The following is a 22,083-nucleotide window of genomic DNA, read 5'->3' as shown; positions in this document are numbered from 1 at the left end:
GCTGGCTTCAGCATTGGCGTGAAAGACGTTCGCTGAAAAGCGGCACATACCCAGTGCAATTTGTGGCACAGCCTGCTGATGTGTCAGGTTGCGGTCCTTGAGGAACCTTTGTGACGGGGGTTCGATTCCGCTCAGCATCAGAGAAATTTAAATGATATTTTTTGCCATTGTAGAGCAGCACATTTTCATTGGCACATACCTAGTTACCCAAATTGGCATCAAATATGTTTGACGCCAACAAAATAGCGGCACGCACCTACTCGCACATACTCATCACCCAAGTTGGCATCAAAGAGGTTCAGTGAAGACCAACACAGACCGAGGGGCTCATATCCAGTGCTCCAAGTAAAGAGTTTCATTTAACAGCGGTACCTACCCGGTCCCGCATCTACAGTGACCCATGTAGACGTCAAAGAGGTTTGTTGAAGAATGTCACATATGTAAACATTGCCACGCACTCAGCCACCCAAGTTGGTCTGACGATTGGTTTCGAACTCTGTTCCCTCAGCACAGCATCCCGATGTGCTAGCCATTTGGCCATGGACTACCCAGGGGGCCATGTAGGCGGGAAAACGGTTTGATAAAAACAAACGCTGCCACCGGAAAGTGTGTAAAGTATCCTAAGAATGCCAATGCATTATAACTAGCATTGTGATTTGTTACAGCTGCCACATGGACACAGGAAGCACTCCTATTAGGCGATACAAATTTTAATCGCCGGCACATGTTTCGTACGCATTTTGACAGCAGCAAGCTGTGCATTTCTTTTTCCTGACAAAGTTTGGCGATCGTGGCAGGATGTGTGGCTAGCTCGCGTTAGTTTCATTAATGTGCCAAAATTCTAAATTGGTGAATTAACTATTCACAATAGTGGTATGGTAAAAAAAAAGGGAGACAGAGGGAATAAGGCTTTATCCCCTTCTTTTTAACTGTGCTGCAGGCGAGTGAAGTTGCTGACACCCTGGTCGAAGTCATGGCTCGGGTAGCTCACTTCAGATCCAGGTCTCCAGATTTCCTGTCGGCTCCTTTTCCAGCACTGGGAAAGGGGATTTACACACAACTTGCACTGAGGGCTGCCACTCAGCCAGTGGAGGAGACAGCCAGTGGCGCTGTTTCTTTGACGCTGGAAAACTGCATTGCGGACAAGCACTACAAGCTCATGGAGATGTTCTTCCAATCCTGCACATTGGCAGAATTGAAAGATATTCTTGGAGACCTTGTTTTAACTCTGGTAAGAATTTTTTATCACTTTTCCTTTTGCTCTGCCAGCAAACAAAGTGAGGAATCATTTGTAGAACTGGAGAATGTGCATGCACTATTTACTGTGAGACCTGCTGCGATGGCTCAGTGACTCTGGTGTTTTGCTAAACTTGAGGTTGCAGGTGCTATTCCAGGTTGCAGCAGCTGCTAAATGTTCGTATGTACTTACATTTAGGTGCAGTTTAATGGATCCCGGATGGTTAAAATAATTCATAGCCATCTGCTACGGTGTCTCCATAGCCCCTTTGTTGCTTTGCGATGTTAAAACCCACGAATCAGTCAATCCATCAATGAATCGATCAATCCTGATTTATCGTGAGATTGATAAAGTTGTTTAGAGATCTGCTATTACCTATGTGCCATGATGCACTCTCGTAGTTTCTTAGTTAAAAATGAATTTTTTGCGATTGGCAAAAAGCACACTTCCCCCCTTTATAGAAATTAATTTCTGGCTACATCACTGGCACCATCTCTGATGGAATTGACTGTAGCATCACAGAATGCTTGTGTTGACTGTAGAGCCATGGTGCCTGCGCTGTTTGAGAATACAAACGTAAGGAATTCCTTTTATTAAAGCTAAAAAGTACACTCATCATGTTTTCTGTAATTTTCATTCAAGAACAACATTTGTGAGTGCTTTTTACCCCATCAGTGGTCAAGGTATGTCCAGTTACTAGTACGAATCCTGAGATTAGCGGCAGTTCTAAAATATGTGGCCACAAAATGCACTACAAAATGCATTGGCTTACGCTTTATTTTAGTTTGTCCTGTAGTATGTGCTAGAGGCCTTTCTTTCTTTCTTTCTTTCTTTCTTTCTTTCTTTCTTTCTTTCTTTCTTTCTTTCTTTATTTCTTTCTTTCTTTCTTTAGTGTTTTTTATTTATTTGATACTAGAAAGTAGTGGTGCGAAATAGTGTATTTTGTAGCTCATTTGGAAGGCAAATGCATCTTGAAATTGGTACTTTTATTCTCAGATATTTGGTTAAATGGCCATGCCATGACTATTACTCTGACTGGCTTCAAGTTCGCGCATGCAGCATATGCAGAAAGCTAGCGAATGTTTATTTTAAATTGTGATTTTTATATGACCTCCTTAAGTAATCAATCTGAAGATGGCATACTCACACTATCTGCTGTAGTAGTCTTTTCTAAATATTTTTGAAATCTTAAAAACTACCTGTAGGTTGTACTATGCTATATTTCTTGTCATGAAATATTGTTCTTATTTCCTAAAGATCGAAAGGACAGTGACACCAAAAAAGTTTTTCCATGTTGCTACTCATCGCTTCATGAATTCTAGGAAACACTCGTGGTGGTTGCTTTATCACATTTAATTTCATCCGCTGATTGTAACTGCATCATTGTGAGGAACAGGTTTAAAGAACCATAATGCAGAAAGATATCCTGAAGATATCTGAGTATGATGGAAGTTATTCACCATAGGCGAATAACTCATCCAAGTCAAATTTTGTCTTTGATGTAAGCCATCTTTTAGTCCCTTTGCAAGTCATGTCCCTGCATCATTAATTGCACCATGTTATCCATCACGTGTTCTACTTAAAAAGAAATCATGAGGCATCTCTTAGAGGTGAAGCTGCTTTTCTTTTTGTGGTTGTGAAATTAAGTCGAATTCTTTTTTTTTTTAATTCAAAATTTGCCTTTTCTTTGTAGTGTCAATGTTCGTTTAGAATGCGTGTCATTGGAAAGTTAAAATGGAAGTTCCAGTACTTAATAATAACTTTTATTTTCATTAATTTTATTTTCATTAATTTTAAGACATTTGTTTAGAAGCATCTGACTAGGCTGGTATTCGACACATTACAAGGAACACTATTGCAAACAATCCTTAGGAAATAAGGAACAGCATTTCATGAAAAAAATATAGCATAGTACAGCCTACAGGTAGTTTTTACACGGGTGAACAGCTAGCAACGTGTTAGTTTTTTGCCCACAGATGAAGGACGACGTGCAGTCAGTTTCCATGAAAGTGCACCTTCAAGTACTCCAGCTTGTTTGCTCATGTGTGGACAACCAGAAGCAAGATGGAACTGCAAAGGACATTATGTCCATAATTCACAAGGTGAGTGGCACTTCCTGAAGCACAAATCCACACAATTGTTTCTCTTATGACAGCGTGGCAGCTGGGGCTAGTTCATTTGGATATTGCTGACGTATAGGCACGACATATTGGAACACAGGACGTGACATTAAACACTGGTTGCATTTTGTCCAAAGATTTTATTATGTTGCCTAAATAGTGATAGCCTCAGCTACTATAAGAAATCACATGCTTTCTCTCGTTTCTGACGTTTGGCTCTCGCAAACATACATGCGATGGTTGGAGTAGGTGATGTAGTTACACAGCTGTCAGCTGTAAGGGCTGTGTTGCTCTGCCGGCCGGTAGAGCGGCCGGCAGAGCAACAGGGCAGGCCACATTATTCCGCCATGAATACACCTCCCCCTTGTCGGCCATATTCAAGCACCTTGTAACTTTCTCAGGAGCCTGCAATCGCACGTAACCCAGTCTTGCCGCGTCAGCATGATCAGCGGCATTCACTTCCATTAGTAGTCTTATCTCTGTATTACATACTTCCGTCATCTTCGGTGCTCGATGACAATGCAAAACTTTTCTACCTTTCCAGATCACACAACACGAAGTAGCTTCATCGCCACAAAGAAATCAAACAGATTCTTTTATCTTGCGCACATCATGTCCTTATCACCATCATGCAGCAGCTAGAATGCAGCAAGGAAAGAAACTCGAGATAACCAGGCTGATCTTGAAATGCCAGCCTCGGAACACGCGAAGCGCATCCAAAATGTGCGCAGTACAAGTTCACCAGGGATTCAAATTAGCATCAGCCAATAAGAGCATTCCCTGCATGCCACATTGCTGCAGTAACAAATTGCAATGCTAGTTTTCTCTTTTTGCGCTCTCTTTTGTTGCATTTATTTCTATGTGGAGAAATACAGCACTGCAGCTGTCAGAATCTCCGATCTCTCATGCTTATGATGACACCGAGATAGTGGTGTACGTCAAAGCCGCGCTCACATTACTGCTGTGATAGCACCTCTCGAAGCCCAATTTTCTTCCCGATTTTGAAGACAACACAATAAGAAAATTCAATTTTCTGAAATTCTGCTGCATACTTCTTACAAACATTTCGCCATCCGATACAGAAAAGTTTTAAGATTGCAGAGGAAAAAAAGATTGGGAACTTTGAGTAAGTCGGTGATTTCATATCAGCATCCCCTAATAATTTCTCGATTTTTTACGTTTTTGGGCGGTACAAATTTCAGAACACACAAATTTTTTTGCCGTCCTGAGACATTCGTATGATCAAGATTCTACTGTAACTCTGTCTTGAAAGGATCTTACTTATTTCTTTGTGGCTTCGGAACATGAGCGCATGCAGACCAACAGCACGCTTGTCCATGCAACCTGCAGAAGGCTTCGCATTTGGCTTTCTTGCACAGCACTGACATGAGCACACATGATCGCTCAAACGCATTTTCGTTTGCAGGTCTGCTACCACAAATGCTTTAGATGTTAATGTCTGGCATAGGCAAACCATATTCGCTTGATATCCTTGCATGATAAGTCAAACTTCCTTGATTCATCTGTACGTCTCATGGAGGAACTATTGCTCGTACTGGTATTAGTAGTTGGCTAGCTTGTATAGAAGGAGCAATAAATGTCATTTCTGTATGTTCACATTACTATGTGCTCTGTCTTTTGGTACTAAAAGCACTTCAGACCCCAAACGTTTGAATGAAATGCATGCCACACAATTACAAAAGAACAGTGGCTCAGTTATGGTGACCAGATAGAACAAGTGCATAGCCTTTGCAAAACAGTATCAAATATGCCATGTCGCTTGTCTGAACATAACCCAGGATGAGCTGAATATTTTTTCAAGGATTCTTCCGAAAAATATAGTCCGGTTTAACAAATGCTGGTTATCATCATTGAAGAGAACACATTTTCATTCTGGGCAGCGATATTGATATAATTTTAAAGCTTCTCATCATGTTTTTGACAAGTGTTATGATTCTATGAGTATGCCATTTTGGCTTTAAAATTCTAGCCAGCAGAAAGGATTACAAGTGTGAAAAAGAACAAAGGCCTAAAACCAATGTCAAGCAATAAATAATTCAACATGTGACTTGGTAAAAATGTTGTGCTGAACTCTGCTTATAACTAAGTGTAACTGGTTAGCCCGTGCTCATATTTCATCATGTCCACTGTCATGCTACAGATCAACAGCAAACAGTGCCTTTCCTCTGATAAGAAAGGTGGAAAACCTGTAATGCACATATTCATACTTCCCTGTACTATTATGGTACTGTATAATGGTTTCCGATTTCCTTTTCACTTTCAAAGCATGTGACAAAGCAATTTTGTTAAATAGAAATCAGGCTAGAACTTAGTGTTCTGGTGGTTGAAATAATAGGTATAGGCAAAGAGAGAACAGGCAGTTGTTGATGCTGCCATTTGATGGTACACTGTTGCCCTTATAAAGCTTAAACTTGCAACAGTGCAAGATTTACTTACCGAAATCCACACTCTGTTAATTCTTATTGCTTGTCCTTATTGGGGCTAATCTTAAGGGGAGATGCTCCTCAGAAGCATTTCTTTTTAAATAATGATGCTGGGCGAATGAAAATTCTACCACTTATAGAGCTTGATCTCTTCATCCGAAATCTACTTTTAGTTTTAGGATATCTTGATGCTTTCATGTCCTAAGTGCCATGCATAAGTGAGAAGCAGTGCATGTTTGTGCAGCTGCTGGACTTAGCAGTTAGCAGGATAGAGCTGTGCAAAATTATTTTTCTTATCCCTAACACTTCACTGATTGCTAATAAGCAAGATAATGTGATTCCCTTTGCAAGCAAAGTTTTAAGAGAATTTCGTATGTGGTGCTTCATATTCAGTGGCTGGTGCCAGAGTACATTAAAAATTTTCATCCTTAAAAAAATTAAGTGATTGCATTAAATTCTAGATAAGTGCATTCTACATATCCTAAAAATTACGCCCATCAAATGTGGTCTTGATTGGACCACAATAAGTACATAAAATGTTGTACACAAACGCCTTGTCTTGCCCAAAATATGAAGTTGAGAAAAATGCGATTGAAAGTTATAAAAGTTGTTTACTTCTGTTAATTATTATTATTACTTCCCGGGGAGATTGTGATGCGGCAAAGCTAACCTTGGAGAGAGAAAGCTTAGGCCTACCACCTTGCACGAGCCCAATGGCATGCGACACCGCGGTTTGACGCATCGTGCGCTTGAAAATGCGTCATATCTGTGCCTTTTCTTGCCACCTCGAGTGCTTTAACCGAGTTTATTATACTTTTCCCGATAATTTCTGGCTCTGATTTCTTCATATGTGAAATAGGAGAGATCAATGTTGCCGAAACAACTAAAAACACAAAACCTATTTCTTTAATGAAAATCGCCGTTTTTTGACCCGCCTCTCCCCTTAAAATTGAGAAGAATGAGCTTCAGAGTGGAGGAGCGAAATGTGCATTTTGCCCAATTAGTAATACTGTTCTTTTTTTTGCTGTGTTCTTTTCAGATTATCGAGTACTTCGCTGTCATCTTGAGTGTATATGACATTTCCGAACATCCAGAGGTTGTTGTATATGTTCTCAAGTTTTTTTCGACACTGCTGACTATGAAAAGAGTGAGTGAAGGGTTTACATACAGCAACTGCTACAAAAATTCCCGCTTCAGAGAATTCATTTTACACAGATTGTCTTGTTTCTACTCGCTGCTGTGCACTTGGAAAATGAAGAAGTAAATGCTTTTCATAACTGCTTATGTGGTGGAAATCCTGTAGCTTAAAATTTGTGGGGAACCTGCTGTCATAAACCTGTGGAGAAAGAAGAGCTTAAACAATGTATCCTATGAAATGGTCAGTTTGCCCATGAAAGCACTGAAAATTACTCATTTTGCCGTTCATCATTCCGAAGTCGTTTATCAGAGCCTGGTCATATTGGTCTTGTCTGAAAGAGCATCTTTTCTGGCTTGGTTTCCTACCAAATTTTCTGCATGCAGGAGAATAAAATTCTTTTCACACATGGTGATTAGTTTTTCCATTTTTCTAAAATAACTCTTATTGGTCATCAGCAATCTTCCGCAAGGCATACTTACTCTCCTAATCAACTGATTTTAATTACTTCTTTTTTTCTGTCTGATACCTAGGCTTCCTAAGATTGCAGTAAGTCTGTGCCCTGAAACTTTCTGAAATTTTGAGCAATAAAAAAGAATTCATATGTCAGGTTATAACTTCCAACTTTCATAACATTGGAGAAAATAGAGGTAGAACTATGAAACAATGCTTATTTGAAGTTATTTCACTCCTTGAGTATTCAGGAAATTCACATAACTTTTAGCTTGCTTAACATAAAATATTTTTTTGCGAGTTTTCTGTTCCATCCCAAAAATTTGGAACAGAAAAAATTGTACGAAATATTTTCTTCATTACGTGTAGAAAAACGAGCGGCATATGTGCAACTGGCACATTAAATTACCTATTACCTGTAAACTTCCTTCCTTAGTGGCAATGACGATGATCGAACTTTATTGAGAGCAGATGAAGTTTGTCCAGGAAGCCATGCGACCTGGCCGCCTGCCTTGACCTGATCACCAGCTGACGCTGGTCATCAGGGTTGAGGCTGGTGAGCTGGCTCTCCCACTGCCTGGTGCTGGTGTTTTGGTCGCATTCCCATACCATGCGGCACAGGATGTTTGGCGTGTGGCAGAATTTGCAGTCGTATTCGTCAAGTGTGAGGTAAATTAAATTGTAGATACTATTTCATGCCGTGCAAGTGGTGGTTTGCAGTTGTCTGTAAGTTACTGCATCCTCTTTTGAGAGCTTCTGGTGTGGCTGGGTATAGATTCTTCTGCGAGTATATCTGTGCATCTACGTGGTACAGATTCATCTGGAGAGACCATTAATAGCGATAAAAATTTCAGTCGAAGCCCAGGTTCCCCCTTAACCGACTTGCCCAATTATCTGCTCTTCAAAGCCCAAATGTGAGCAAGGAATGAAATTTGTGTTATCACACTGACATACCACACTGAGATTCTGGTGTGAAATTCAAGAAAAGGAGGTTTGGCCTTCATTTGCTGCAGTATTATCTACCTTTTTTTTTTTTTTTTTCACCAAATGAGTGCAAATGGGGTTTTGAAAGAATACTTTGCCAATCTGAACAGATTTACTGTTGCGCTTATATTTCACTGTTCTTTTTTCCAGGTTGTTCTCTCCCATCGAGGTGGTGTGGTGATCCTGCAGTGCCTGAGCAGCCTCAACCTTCTACGTCTGTGGAGCAGAAGCCAGGAGCATTTCTGCCAGTCTGTCATGGCTGCTTCCAGGCTGCTCAGCATCTTTCTCAGCAAGAGGATAGTGATGGTAGTTGGGTGCACGGTGGCCTACCAAAGCTGCGTTTCTCATATCCTTTTTTAAATTCGAGATCATTGTTTGCCTATTTCCAATCACTTTAGCCTGGTTGGCTGAGTATCCATCTGGCCTCAAAACATTGACCGTCTAAAAAAAAAAGTATTTCCAGGTCACACGCTATTCATCTAAACCGCCTATAGAGGCTGCATGGTCTGCGAAGAAAATTCTGTGGAAGGCCCTTCTGTTCCACCATCCTTGCACCACCCTCTCTCTCTCTCTAGTTGTGTTTCTAGAAGCCCGCAATCTCACGTGCATGGTATAGTGTTTCTTACTTAATTGAAGCACAAATGCATTCTACTGTGTTTGGCAAAGCATGCGACTGAAATGCAATATTTTGAAGAGAGCAATGTCAAGCAGTGTTCAGTTGAGTGCGTGTATTCAGTGCAGCGCATGTAATGCATTTACTGCGTTCGCCAAACCACGTACACAAAAAGGGGGTATTCTGAAACGTGATCTCAAACAACAGTTCAATGGGCAACAACCTTCCATGTTACCGCTACAGGGTGTTTCATTTAACTTGGGCCAAACTTTAAAAATATGCAAATGCTACCTAGGTGGATTAAACCTAGGTAATGTTTGCCGTCGCTTCGAGATACTCAGATTATATTTATTTTTTCATTCCGCCTAATTAGGTAATTAGTCCTAATTAATTAATCAACTTCTCAGTTATTATAATTAGATGAGAAGGGTCAGTGAGAAAATTGTAGAGCAACATGAAAAAATCCTGCGCCTGTGTGCTAATGCAGCTCCGCCAACGTAAAGCCTGGGGAAGTGCGAAGCAGTGATGCGCAAGCGTTGTCACTCGAAGCGCACCTGCAGCTCGACGTCCATGGCACAAAGGAAGTTCCGGAGTACGCCAACTGCTTTAAAGCCCTGTTCCTTCTCTCTTGCCACACAGCGCGCAATGAACAAATGCTAACCGTGTTTGCTCCCGGACTGCCAGTAATATATTCGATTTGATTCAAATATTTGCATCCAACCGATTATTCGAACATTTTAAAATATATATTTTTCTAATTGAATTCAAATATTAAAAATATAATGTTTGATAATGTTTGAACATTTAGAATACTGGAACACCCCTATTTATCGGGCGTGGGTTTTGCAGACCCCCAAAAATGGCTTCGCGGACCCCAATTTGAGAACCGCTTTCATAGACGGTCATCGTACTAGATCGGTTCTGTTGGAATTTTTAAAGCGAAAGCTTTATTAACCTAGTCAAGCCGAGTTTCGCCGTTGCCAGCAGTTTGACCTTCATTTGACTGCAGCTGCGCCGTAGCCTTGGCAACACATCACGTGACTCAGCTCGCCAAGCTCCGCCGCCGCCGCCTTGGCGCATGTGCTCTCCACAGCTGGGTTGCCACCTGACCACGTGACTCGCCGCACACCTGGCTAAGAGGAGCGCCGCGCTCGCCTACAAAACAAAATATATAGTCAGTGCGAGCTTGGCCATGGATGAAAGCGATGCGTTCTCAGAGCATTGCGTGGGAGCGGGAGGCTTTGAGCCTTCGTCGGCAAGCAGCGTCCGACCACCCAATGGATATCGCCCGGCGAGCTGCTTCACTGGAGAGGGTCCGGAATGCCAAGCGCGCGAAGCAAGCGTCGGAAACTGAGGAAGAGTTTCGGCTCACAGAACGCCGGAAGCGGGACCACAACCATAGACAAAGGCAGGCTTTGGATGAACAAGAACAACAACAAAAAAAGCTTTCGCTTTGCATATCCAGGGTTAGCTGGGCTAAGCTGCAGCAATTTTTCTTTCTGTCCTCTTTCTTTTTGGTGTATCAGGTGCTCAGGAATTAACATACTATGAATGTATTTGCTCCAAATATGTTGTAGACGTCTTTTTATTCATATTTCTGTATGCCCAGTGATACTCGCTGGCAGCCTGATAGCCGTGTTCATAATGTAAAGATAATTGTGCCCTTGCACAGCAAACAAAATTTGGTATGGGTGATGGATCTGTTCGAAGTGGTAGTGCCACAGACATTGCAGCATTCTGGAGTTAAGACTTGCCACTGGATGAGGTAAAGAAAGAGACCTGGTTTGGGGACAGTGACGAGTTTGGCTGAAAGAGAGAGGAGGGTGAAAGGAAAGGCAGGTAGGTTAACCAGGCTTTGTCTAGTTTGCTACCCTACGCGTGGGGAGATGAATGGGGTAGTGAAAAAAAAGAGAGAGAGAGAGAAGACACAAGTCTTGATTTTACTTTCATATGCACCAAGTGAGGTGCAGCATATCTAAAGTCAGGCACTCAAATCTGTCACCTTCAGGTACTGTAGAAGAGCTCGAATGGCTGAAATTCCCATCTGCACAGTAGGTGGGCATGCAGGGTTAGGAAAAGGAATCAGCCGAGTGGGTTCATTCCTGAAAACATTCTGGCAGTGTAATGAGAAAGAAATTGAAGTAATGCAAACACATGTTTGTGTCTGTGTGTGTCCGATTGAGTGCTACCCCTTGTGATGTTCAGTACTTTGTGTGAATCGTTGCTTGGACATATTTTTTAACGAAGAACATAGGCTCTTTCATTGCTAAAGATTTGTCCCATTATTTCCATGTGTTCTTCTTTTAAACAAACAGTTTCTGTGTTAGTTATTCTTGCCACACTGGGTAAAGGAAATCGGTGCAGCTTAACTCTCATGCGCTAAGAATCTTCCAGTTTTTGCCTTGACTGCCTCAATGACATTCACATCTTCTCAAGAGCATCATCAAAGTGGGTGGATCCGAGCACTTGAAAAGTGACACAGTTGTGGCCTATCAGCTGCACATGTGTGCACTTTCCTTGGAAAGGTGAGTACGGGCTCTGCACTGGGATCGCTCTTGTTTTGGCTTCATAATTGCGAAGGTCGCAATTAATAAATCTGCAGTGAACTCTGGATCTTGCAAAATGTGCACCCAGCTGCCTCAGCACCATTGAAGAATGAGTCTGCACCTAATTAAACTGGGCTGTAGAGGAGGTATTCTGAGTACTCTGCAGTAGCATTGTGACTTACTGCATACACTTATTTGGTAATGAAATGCATTGAGTGGCTCATAGCTTATGTTGTGGATTTGGATAGCGTAATAGATTCCTGTAAGCCTGAGCGGACCCCAAAACTATTTTGATGGTCTTGTTCAAACACAGTAAATTGGTAAAGCATTATGGACATTTGAGTCAAGCTTATGTGATCTGTGCAAGTTATGCGAGTAATAATGTGACTTTAAAGTTATTGTGACACGCTTATTCACAGTGGCACCAGTCTGTGAAGTTTTTGTCCATCTCCCTATGGGGGGATTACAATAGGGTGTTTGATGTCACTCGCACCAGTTCTTTCCTGGAATTCCTCATTAACTCCTACATAAGTTTCCCTTGTGACATCGTCAATGCTATATGGAATCAAAGCACATTGTTAAAAAAAATGAAAGAAACAAACAAAACTAGTACTATTTGAGCTTGTGCAGTAGCCTCAAGTGTTGAAGTCATGTGCCTAAATTGGATAACCATTATAAGAGGCAGTCAGCACTGCTTATTTTATACTGAACTTTCTTCTTTTTTTCTTCAGTCCTTTTTTGTCATTGTGGTAATATTTTACTCTGCTGTTCATTGAAACATAACTGGACGGATCTGTACTAAAATGAAATCATGTGCTAATTGGCTATTTAAACTTTGAATACTTTTTTTTCTCCTTTTACTCTGAAACAATTTCTTTTTACAATGTTGAATGGCAGTTTCAGTACTAATGTTGCTATGTATAATCATTAGGAGACATTATACTGTCATCTTTCCACATGTTGAAGTCATGCTTGAATGCAGCAAAGAATTAGGAATGGAAAATTTGCCATTGTTTCATAAATTGCATATTCATTGCTTTTATTTCATAACAGCATAATAATGCTTTTATTATGCACTCATAATATTATCTAACCTCACTGTTTGTCCCAACTCTCCTACCCCTTTAAAAACAACAGAAATGGAAGGTGATCGTGCACGGCGAGATTAGCAGCTGCCTTTAATTTAAGTGCTTTGCATAGGAGAGAGTTCTGAAGCGTAAAGATGTTCTTGCAACTTAATATGGTTTATGCTATACTAATGTTTAAAACAAACACTGAAAGCCTTGTCTTTTTCCATGGATGTTTTGTTTTATATTAGTACTGGCCACAAACACTGGCATTCCTTGTTGCGTTCCTTCCAGATTGGTTGGCGAGATAGCCTCACACAAGAAGGAGTTTTCCAAAATGGGTGGATTCCTCATATCAGACTATATCCTGGAGTCAATCAACACTGTTTTGCACCCTCCAGTAAAGGTCAGTGTCATGTGTAGAGTCTGGCAATACTATAATTTAAGTTGTGTAATACCTTTTCATGGAGGCAAACACCTGCTTTCTTGGTAGTGGTTGCTTCATGCCACAGTCCAGTCTCAAACATTGTAACACACGTCAACCATATTTTGAAGAAGAGGCATATGTAATGTCTTTACTGTGAGCAGAATTGTCTCCTTCGCATGCAATCACATTTATGCAACCCTAAGTGTTTCACTTCCTTGTTGAATAGATTTTTGATAAACTTACTGAATGCATATGCTTGGTCATTTCTTCCATGCAAAGCAGGCCCTTGTACAAAATCACCACGGGTCTCTGGAAGCTTGTAACGCAATCACATTTCAAACAGTGGTATTTGTTTATGCAGCATATGTCATGCTTCAGGTATTCATTATTACTTCTGGCATATTCATACACTGTGTGAATGGTTTTCTGCTACTGAGAACCAGTTTGCAGCTTCAATTCCCTGCCACAATGGCCACATTTACTTAGACCTAAGTTGTGAGGTCTCAAATGCATGGGGGAACATCCTTGAGTGTTATGTCTAACTTCCTCAATTTTCCAGTGTGTTCCATTGAGGAACAAATTTTTCTATATATTTCGGCTAACAAAAACGCTCTTTATGCATGGTTGCACTACTGTATGCTGGGTCCTTTGTTGCCAAGAGCAAATCGGTCCGGCAAAGTGGTTGGTGTCCATGCCCGTTACAACGTATATGCATACAACATACTTTCGGATATAACGAACCATTATTCTCACTCGGCTTTTTCTGCTTATATTATCCCTGCAACAAACTGCTTTTAATGGACTCAGCCATAACGGACAAAATTTGAAGCAAATTTTATTTAGACTCTGGGTGATGCATATGCAATGTGCTTTGGTCTAGCGTTGCGCGTGTGTAGTAGTGCACTGTGTGCAACTTTTTACAGCCACTTGCAGAAAATACGAAAATGCACTTTTTCTTAACGAACGAACACTTCAAGCAAGCTTTCCACAGTGGCTTTCCACACGATGCCGGCTAAATGGAGAGTTTTGGAGATGGAGATGTCCGTCTGAAACATCGTGTCAGCCACTCTTTTTTTCTTGTAAGATACAAGTGTTAAAGTTGCATTGCCTGTACTGATCTCCTAAGAGTGGACATAAGTGCATAACTGTCAAACATCACCCGCTGTACAGCACCTAACTCAGAAACGGGGCTTTCTTTCCTCCTTTAGGCTTAGTACAGTGTCAAAATAATGTCACTGAGCTTGACACGGGGAGGTACTAATTTTAATTGTCACTCTTTTGCTTCCATGTTCTCATGAATTTACTGTTAGAAACATCATGACCATCACCAGCAACATGTTGCATCTTCTCGTTAGCAGTAGTTTAAGAGAGAGAGAGATTTTATTTATAGGGAAGGCAGATAGGTCGGCCTGAGCTTGTGCACTCTAGTCTGCCACTCTGCACTGGGGAAGAGGGAAGGGGAGTGAAAGTATAGAGATGAATGATGATGAGGAGAAAGATGTATATAATTTCATGGCAAACAGCAAAAGCACTGTGTAATGAACATACGCATCTATTACAGGTTATATGTCTACTAAGCAGTGTTGCTAATTTATTGGCTTTCCCACTAAATTGAGTGGTTCTTGTGGCTGCTTAGCGGGAAAATGTGTTCGCTTATGGGCGGCGGATTTTTTACTGGCTTACGTGCAAAGTTTGCTTTTTTTTGGACAATAATTCGTGCTTCACTTGTTGCAAACTTGCAGCTTATCCATGTCCCTTTGGAAGTAAGAGGGAATTATGATCATCATCCACAATTAGTGCGCTTCACAATTCTTCCTGTATATGGGTGCTATTCTGGGGGACATTGACAAATTCTGCCTTATTGTCAAATTTTTTACTGGTGGCATTTTGAACCAATCAGAGAGGCCTAGAGGGCTGCTATGACCTCTCTGATTGGCTCAGAATGCGGCCATTACCAAATTTGACAATATGTAGGAATTTGACAATGTCCAGAATAGCCCCCCAAGTTCTGCCGTATTGTCAAGTTTACCATCTAGCCAGCTCATTGACCCAAAGCAGACTTGGAGAGCTGCTACGGCCTCTCTGATTGGCTCAGAATGCCGCCATTACCAAATTCGGCATTGTCCAGAATAGCACCCCATGTCCATGCCACGACCTACTGAACTCCAGACCTGCACAGATCTCCCTGCTCCAGCACGCCTGGTCTAGTTCACCCCTTTTGCCGCTAGGGATAGAACGTACGAGCAGAGTGGCGCTAGTTATAACCTGTTCGCTGTCGTCTGCTTCTGCGATCTGTTCCAGCGCCCGTGCCACTATTTCGGCAGCCCCAGATCGTTTACATTGTTTTTAAATGCATAAATTCATGAAAATAAAAAAGAAAACAAAATTTGCGAATGATTGCTTCTCATTTCAATCACGAGGTACAGTAGGAAGAGCGGTGCAAGAAAGGAAAACGAGTACAGCCGGCAGACGATAACGTTTCCTCCCGTTGCCTTCGCAGTAGAGGAAAAAAATCTCATTAAATCATAGGATAAAATATAGTACAATGGAGTAATAATGAAATACAATAATAAAGAACTTGATATATTGATATGAACAAGGACATTTAAAAGAATCACGCAGACGATATGTATGCACACACCACACACAAACTGCGCGAATCTGCAGACGCTGCAGAAGGCATGTAACTCCTGCTCCCATAGAAGCCGGACATCTGTGCAGGCCTTAGCTACATGCAGCTTGCTTGAGTTAATTACAGATGGGATAACATAAACGATCACATTGTGGTATATTGGTGTGTGCCATCATGTAAATCAGAACAAAGCAAGGACTCTAGCATCAGTTTTCACAGTTTCATAAAAGCTTTGCGATGCATATTTGACGGGCCGAACAAACACGTAAACAATCACTCCATCGGCAAGTTTTATTATTTTTTTTTTTTCTTGTGTGGAGCGGCGCGAAATATCCGCATAATAGCAAACCTAGAAAGAATTCGTGTACTATTTTACGCGCTATTACATACCACTACAATGAGTACACTTAAACAATTTTGACATACTAGCTGTTGTCTTCGTAAGAAATTATCACATATGCTAGCAACCCGCTACAGAAGAGCAGGCGCACACATTCGAACGCCGCCCAGCCACCCGCCAAGTAGCAGACAAACAGGTTATAAAAGCGCCACCTATGGCCACCGGTTGAACAAAAGTGGGCGCAAGCTGCTCCCATAGAAGCCAGACATCTGTGCAGGTCTGTAGTTCCAGTAGGTCGTGGTCCATGCCTCCTCTAGCAGCTCCAGCAGTTCGTAGCACTTTCACTCTTAGCTATTTTCCAGATGTGCTTTAGGGGATTTTGCCTCGTGAAATAACTTTTTGAAGTATACATCCAAAAATTGAGTTGGCTGATTTCGCTAATGTTGAGTGTTTCTTCAGCCAGCTGAATGTTATTAAATCCAAGTTAAGCAACAAAATGTCCATTGAAATGACAAATGCCATCCTTATTGTGCGGGCTGGTCTCCAAAGAAATGATAAATGCTGCTTCGCTTACACGCTGCCCCAGCACATAGTTCGCAAGATTGGCATTATGGAGGTCTATGGGGTCAGTGATGCCACTGATCCTAGACCCAGCCATGCCAGCAAATACACACAGAAGATGCGTGACGTACCAAGATGAAACAGGAAGTTTCTCTGTAATTTCAATCACTACCCAGTAATTCAACCTCATTTTTGGCCAGTGATTGTAGCTCATGGAAGCATCTTTTTTTACTTTCATTTCACAATATGTTTCTGTACTTCGCAGTTGCACAGAAAAGTGCTTACTAATATTGTAATTTATATATTTTATCAGAAAAAGCCGACCTTTCTGCCCAATAGAATTTATTTATACTGTGTTTTATGTAGTAGCAATGAAGTACTTTTTGAATGTGGTTCTGACTGTTACTTGCATCGGGTGTTTAGTGGATTTTAAGGGCTAGTATCGCAGGTTTTAGAGATTTTTGGGGTCTCGACAAGCAGGTTTGTTTTATTTCTACTTGGCAACACTGGTTTACTTTTTTTATCTTTTGTTATCTATTTTCAACACTATGGCAGCATGAAAATACATGCGCTCTTGACCATTGTGAAACGTTCAACCAAATTGTTTGCATTTCATTTTACAGAAGACACTGCAGTTCTTGGTCTACAAGTTGTTTGGGCTTGCAGACGAGCACAGAAGAGCCATGGTTCATGCAACCCTACCCAAAGAAGGAACAGAAGTGTTCAAGACCCTTTTTGCAGACTCTCAGAGGCTGCGCTTTAAGGGCAAAGTTTAGGGTGTTTGTAGTAAATATACCGACTGTTCACAAGTTGTTATTGTCATTCTAACCGTGCCTTTTTACTATCAGTAGTCCAAACACGTCAGTATTGGAAGTATGGGATGGGCATGGAGAGGATGTGCTGTGCTCCTAGGGGAACAAAAAAGGGAGGAGGAAAGTGATGACCCGCATGGGACCTCAGCAGTGCAGCCGCAGTCACTGCTAGAACTTCAGATGAAGTAATGCACGTATGTCACAAAAATTTTGCAAGGCTTCCACCTGTATACAGTGTACTAGTATGTTGTACTAGACACACTTTTTTTTTTCTGAAGCTTGATCCGAATTTGTTGGGTGCATTCCATACTAAGTAAAAATTAACTAAATGTATATGCTTTGACAAACAGATGTACTTTGAGTATTGATACAAATTTTTGGAGGCAGGATAGCATGCGATGTGGACATGCACGGTGGCTGCTTTACGGCGCGGGCACCGTATCTTGAGAGCGATCTGCGATGTGGAAAAAGTGCGCGCGCGCGGGTCTCATCATCCAAGTGATCTGCGATGTGGACAAAGTGCAACTAGTGCCTGTAGCTTCGTATGACGGTCCTATAATTATCGGACCGTCATCAGCGCACCTGGCGCCGCCGTACGCCGTAGCGCTGTCGTTTATACTGGTCGGATCAAGTTTCATAACGTTGATAATGACACCGGGCTGAGTGGAGATGAGCAAGTGGCGGGAATTTTTTCGGTTGTCACGGAAGAAAGAAGCCACACGATATATTCAAAGGCGGAGCAGTGCCGGCTAAAGTCGATGGCTGCTGGCAGCAAGGCTGGGTTTCGTCCTTTGCGGCGTAGACATTGCCCTCCCACGCAGTAAAAGATAATAAAGATTTCAATTCTGTCCAAGATGCAGTTGCAAAAATGCACTCTGCAATGTAAATCTACTCCTGCAGCATGAAGGTGTAATGTCCTTAGGTAGTTTTTAGCGAAAATTGAACAGCGATACCCTGAATGCAGCAGCTATAACAGCAATCATCGCCCTAATATACCTCTTTTCTAACAAATTCCCAATGTTACGGGCCAGGGTTTGGGGGTACCTTCAACAGCGTCTGCTTGGTGCTCGACCAGGTTGACCATCGGAGAATGTCCGGTAGGGAAGACGAGGCGACGCAAAACCAAGTAACACTGAAGTTTAATTCATGGTTACGGGTGACAGGTGTGCTCCAAAGAAAACATACAAGAAAAGTTCAGCGTGCATGCACCTGCACGCTAGGGCAAAGCAATTATCTCCAAGTGGCTGCTGGCTGGCTTATACCCTCCACCATCCGGGCAGTCTCCCCCTGTGATGAATATGTTGTGGGAGCAGGTCAGCCAGACGCACAAGAAAACAACCAGAGACACAGAGACGTATTTATGACACGAACGGCACATGGGACGAATACGGGAACACGAACTATACAGATAAGCTGGATAAGTGTCACGCTCGAGCACTCACAATTCTAAATAGGAGTCCGGCCTCGTGGCGACGGCTCGGCGGACTTGGCTCTGACGGCAGTGGGTATACGGGCGGCGGTTGAAGTTCAGGGTGGCACCAGGACGTAGCCCGGTTCCGGAGCGTTAGCTCTGGGTCATAGCCCGAGCTCGGCACCGTAGCGATGGGATGAGAGCCGGGGCGAAGCTCAGCACAGCAGTGGGTGAAAGCCGGGGTGGCGCCCGGTTCGGAGAACAGGACCAGGGCTCTGGGTCGTAGCCCGAGCCTGGAAGCACGGCAGCGGTCGTGCGAGCGGGGACGAGGCCCAGCTCCGCAGGACCCCCGTCGATGGTAGAAGCCGGGGCGGCGCCCGGTTTGTGGAACAGGACCAGGGGGCTCTGGGTCGTGGCCCGAGCCCGGCAGCACGGCAGCGGTCGTGCGAGCGGGGACGAGGCCCAGCTCAACAGGACCCGCGACGATGGTAGAAGCCGGGGCGGCGCCCGGTTCGCAGTGCAGGACCGGGATGCCGGGACATGGGCCGGCGTTCGGTCCGCTCCATCTCGCTGCACTGCCCGTTCTGTCAGCCTGGCTGCCCCGTCGTTCCAGATGGTCTCTCCCGGCACGCGCACCGACCACGCGCACCAGCGACGCTCACTCCCGCGCTTTTCGGCCCCGCACGCCGAACACAAGCACAGAAAAGCCCGCGCATTTCAACTCTCGGCCCCGCACACCGATTATAGGTCGTCCTCCTACCACACCCCCTCTCTTATCTGCCACTGCAGGAGATGGGGCAAAACAAGAAGTAGAGATGGTGGGTGACCGGAGCGGGGTGAACGTCCTCAGCGGGGGAGGAAGGGTTGAGGGCGGCACGGTGGTTTCGTCTCTAATCCTCGCGATTGACACGTCTATTCATGTTGACGAGCGAGATCGTTAGGCACGCTCATTACCATGCGTTTGCACGTGGTCCAAGCATGGCCGCTCGAACTGAATCAGAATTGACTACGCGTGGTCTGGGCATCGTAGCTCTAAGGAAATCGTAACACCAACAACCACAATATCGAAGATTGCCTGGGGCGAAACGAATAAAGCTGTTAAAGAAGCACTTGCCTGTAATCATTCCGACAAAATACATCGTGATTTAGGCCCTTTACAAACGAGGCGAGGCGAAAACCTCTTTAAAAAATTCTGCATGAAAGCAACTAGAAACAGATGAACATGTGCGAAGCCATGCATAAAATAGATCCAAAATGAGAAACGGCCCTAATCCCTGACTTGGGTGTCTGCTAGTGGTACTAGCGCTTCGACGTTAGTGTACCTTGGTGTATTGTTTGAGTTAAACTTTGTGTTATTAAAGTGAAGTACTACACAGAGAATGCTGGTGAATTCGTAGATGTAGAGCCTTGGAGTTACTGGCACATACCCACTCTGGGGGATTGGCCAAGAACCGGGTAGTTTGAAATAACAATCAGAAGGAAGATGTATGAAACAAAACAAACATAAATATGGGAATATATATACGCATCTGAGAATGAATAATTAGAATATATCAAATGACTTGAATAGAATAAGGAGTAAATGATGAATTAAAAAAAAAAAGAAGTAGACAGCAAGTCATCAAATTTGTAAAAATATTTCGGTACCCTAAGCCGTGATTCTGTCATCTAAATCTTTCTGACCCTGTAATGTAATTCTGGATGGCATCTACAACCTTCCCGTCGCTGTGCCCAAGGGTAGAGGCCCCCAATGATAGTAAATTTTGAACATTTAATTCTAATCTAAGAAGGCGGAACGGTGTTTCTAAGGTTCTTTTTCGCAATTCAGAATATCTTTGACAGGCAGTGAGAAAGTGATCTAATGTTTCATGTTGTCCACAATAGGGACAGTTAGGTGAGGGAACCAGACCAGCTCTGTGTAGGTAAAAATTTAAGAATGGAATTCTGCAGCGTAGTCTAGTGATTGCGACTTCAAGTGATCGCGTTTGACAGAGTTTGCTATTCCAATAATGCGACAAGTGCTGAAAATCTGACGAGTTTGTTAAAGAAGGGGCGTGAAATTCACGCAGCATCATTTTTCTCCGAAATCTAGCCCCTATGATGAAAGCTGAAATCGGTAGGATATGAATTACCGGGCCATTCAGGGACGCTTTCGCCAACGAATCTGCCATTTCGTTTAGAAATAGGCCCTTATGCCCTGGTACCCACACCAATCTAATCAAAGCTAAGTGAGGGGGCACTAACGATTTGAAAGCTCGCAAAACTGGGGAATTATCGGACGCTGTGAGGGAGGAGCACAGAGATAAAGAATCCGTCACGATTACTGTGGAACATGTTGATGTATTGAGTTTACGGAGGGCTAGAACGACAGCTAAAAATTCCGCTAGAAAGATCGGTACGAAGTCTGGGAGGCGAAGAGAGAACGACCAATCAAGAATAGGAGAAAATATTCCAATTCCACACTTTTCTTCATTTTGAGAAGCATCAGTGGCAATAACTGTCTCGATCGGAACCTGCAAAAAGTAATCATTTAATATTGAGCTTAGCATGCGGTAAGATAATGCCTTTGCATTTTTAGGGAAAATATCATCATACTCAATTTTAATGGAATTGGTGTTGTGAACAACAGGACTCACCTCACGAATTTGTATGTTTATTTGATCTAGGAGAGTTTGAATAAAAATAATTTGTGGTGTGTGGAATCGCGGCCAGTACAATCCGAAAAACAAGTCCGGCTGGGAGATGAAAACTGTTTGTGAACGCCTTATAGGGGATTCATATAGTCTTAAATATGACTGCACAGCTAATAATCGAAACCTCGTAACAAGAGATGGCATCCTAGCTTCCAGATGCAAAACTTCATTTGCTACAAATTTAGGTAGCCCTAAACATTGTCGCAAGGCCTGCCTCTCCAGAAGAACAAGGGGGCGAAGTTTATATGCAGGAGCTCCAGAGTACAGTACGCATCCAAATTCCAATACCGGTCGAACATACATGCGGTATATTGTTAAAAGCGTTGCTCTTCGCATTCCTGATCGACTATTGCTCAGCCTACGCAGCAAGCCAACCGCACGAATATCTTTTGTTGCAATATAGTCAATGTGTGCCTTCCATGACAGTGAACCGTCATATATCACCCCAAGATACTTGGCTGTCTCTACTTGTGGGATAATATTTAGATGATAAGAGAGTGAAATATATATGGGGTCCGTTAATGGAAACGTTAGCACTGAGCATTTGTTAACGTTGAGACAGAGATGCATCGCATCAAGCCATCTTTCTATAGCAGACAAGTATGTCT

General features: G+C 42.7%; 1 protein-coding gene across 1 annotated transcript in view; it reads left to right on the top strand.

Annotated features, from left to right (window-relative positions):
• The window catches only part of LOC119435268 (uncharacterized), a gene marked incomplete at its 5' end in the record, with an annotated part of 32,961 nt that extends 15,593 nt beyond the window's left edge, over positions 1-17,368 (top strand). Inside the window, 7 exons of the mRNA XM_049659772.1 lie at positions 941-1,231; positions 3,214-3,339; positions 6,841-6,948; positions 8,524-8,721; positions 11,414-11,511; positions 12,894-13,005; positions 17,183-17,368. Of these exons, the coding sequence (XP_049515729.1) occupies positions 941-1,231; positions 3,214-3,339; positions 6,841-6,948; positions 8,524-8,721; positions 11,414-11,511; positions 12,894-13,005; positions 17,183-17,335 (1,086 nt within the window). The remainder of the gene's footprint in view (positions 1-940; positions 1,232-3,213; positions 3,340-6,840; positions 6,949-8,523; positions 8,722-11,413; positions 11,512-12,893; positions 13,006-17,182) is intronic.
• Between the last annotated feature and the right edge of the window lie 4,715 nt (positions 17,369-22,083).

Source organism: Dermacentor silvarum, unplaced genomic scaffold (assembly GCF_013339745.2).
Source record: "Dermacentor silvarum isolate Dsil-2018 unplaced genomic scaffold, BIME_Dsil_1.4 Seq588, whole genome shotgun sequence".
NCBI classification, from domain to species: Eukaryota; Metazoa; Arthropoda; class Arachnida; order Ixodida; family Ixodidae; genus Dermacentor; species Dermacentor silvarum.
The sequence above is the reverse complement of the archived record's forward strand: the minus strand, read 5'-3'. Positions and strand labels throughout refer to the sequence as shown.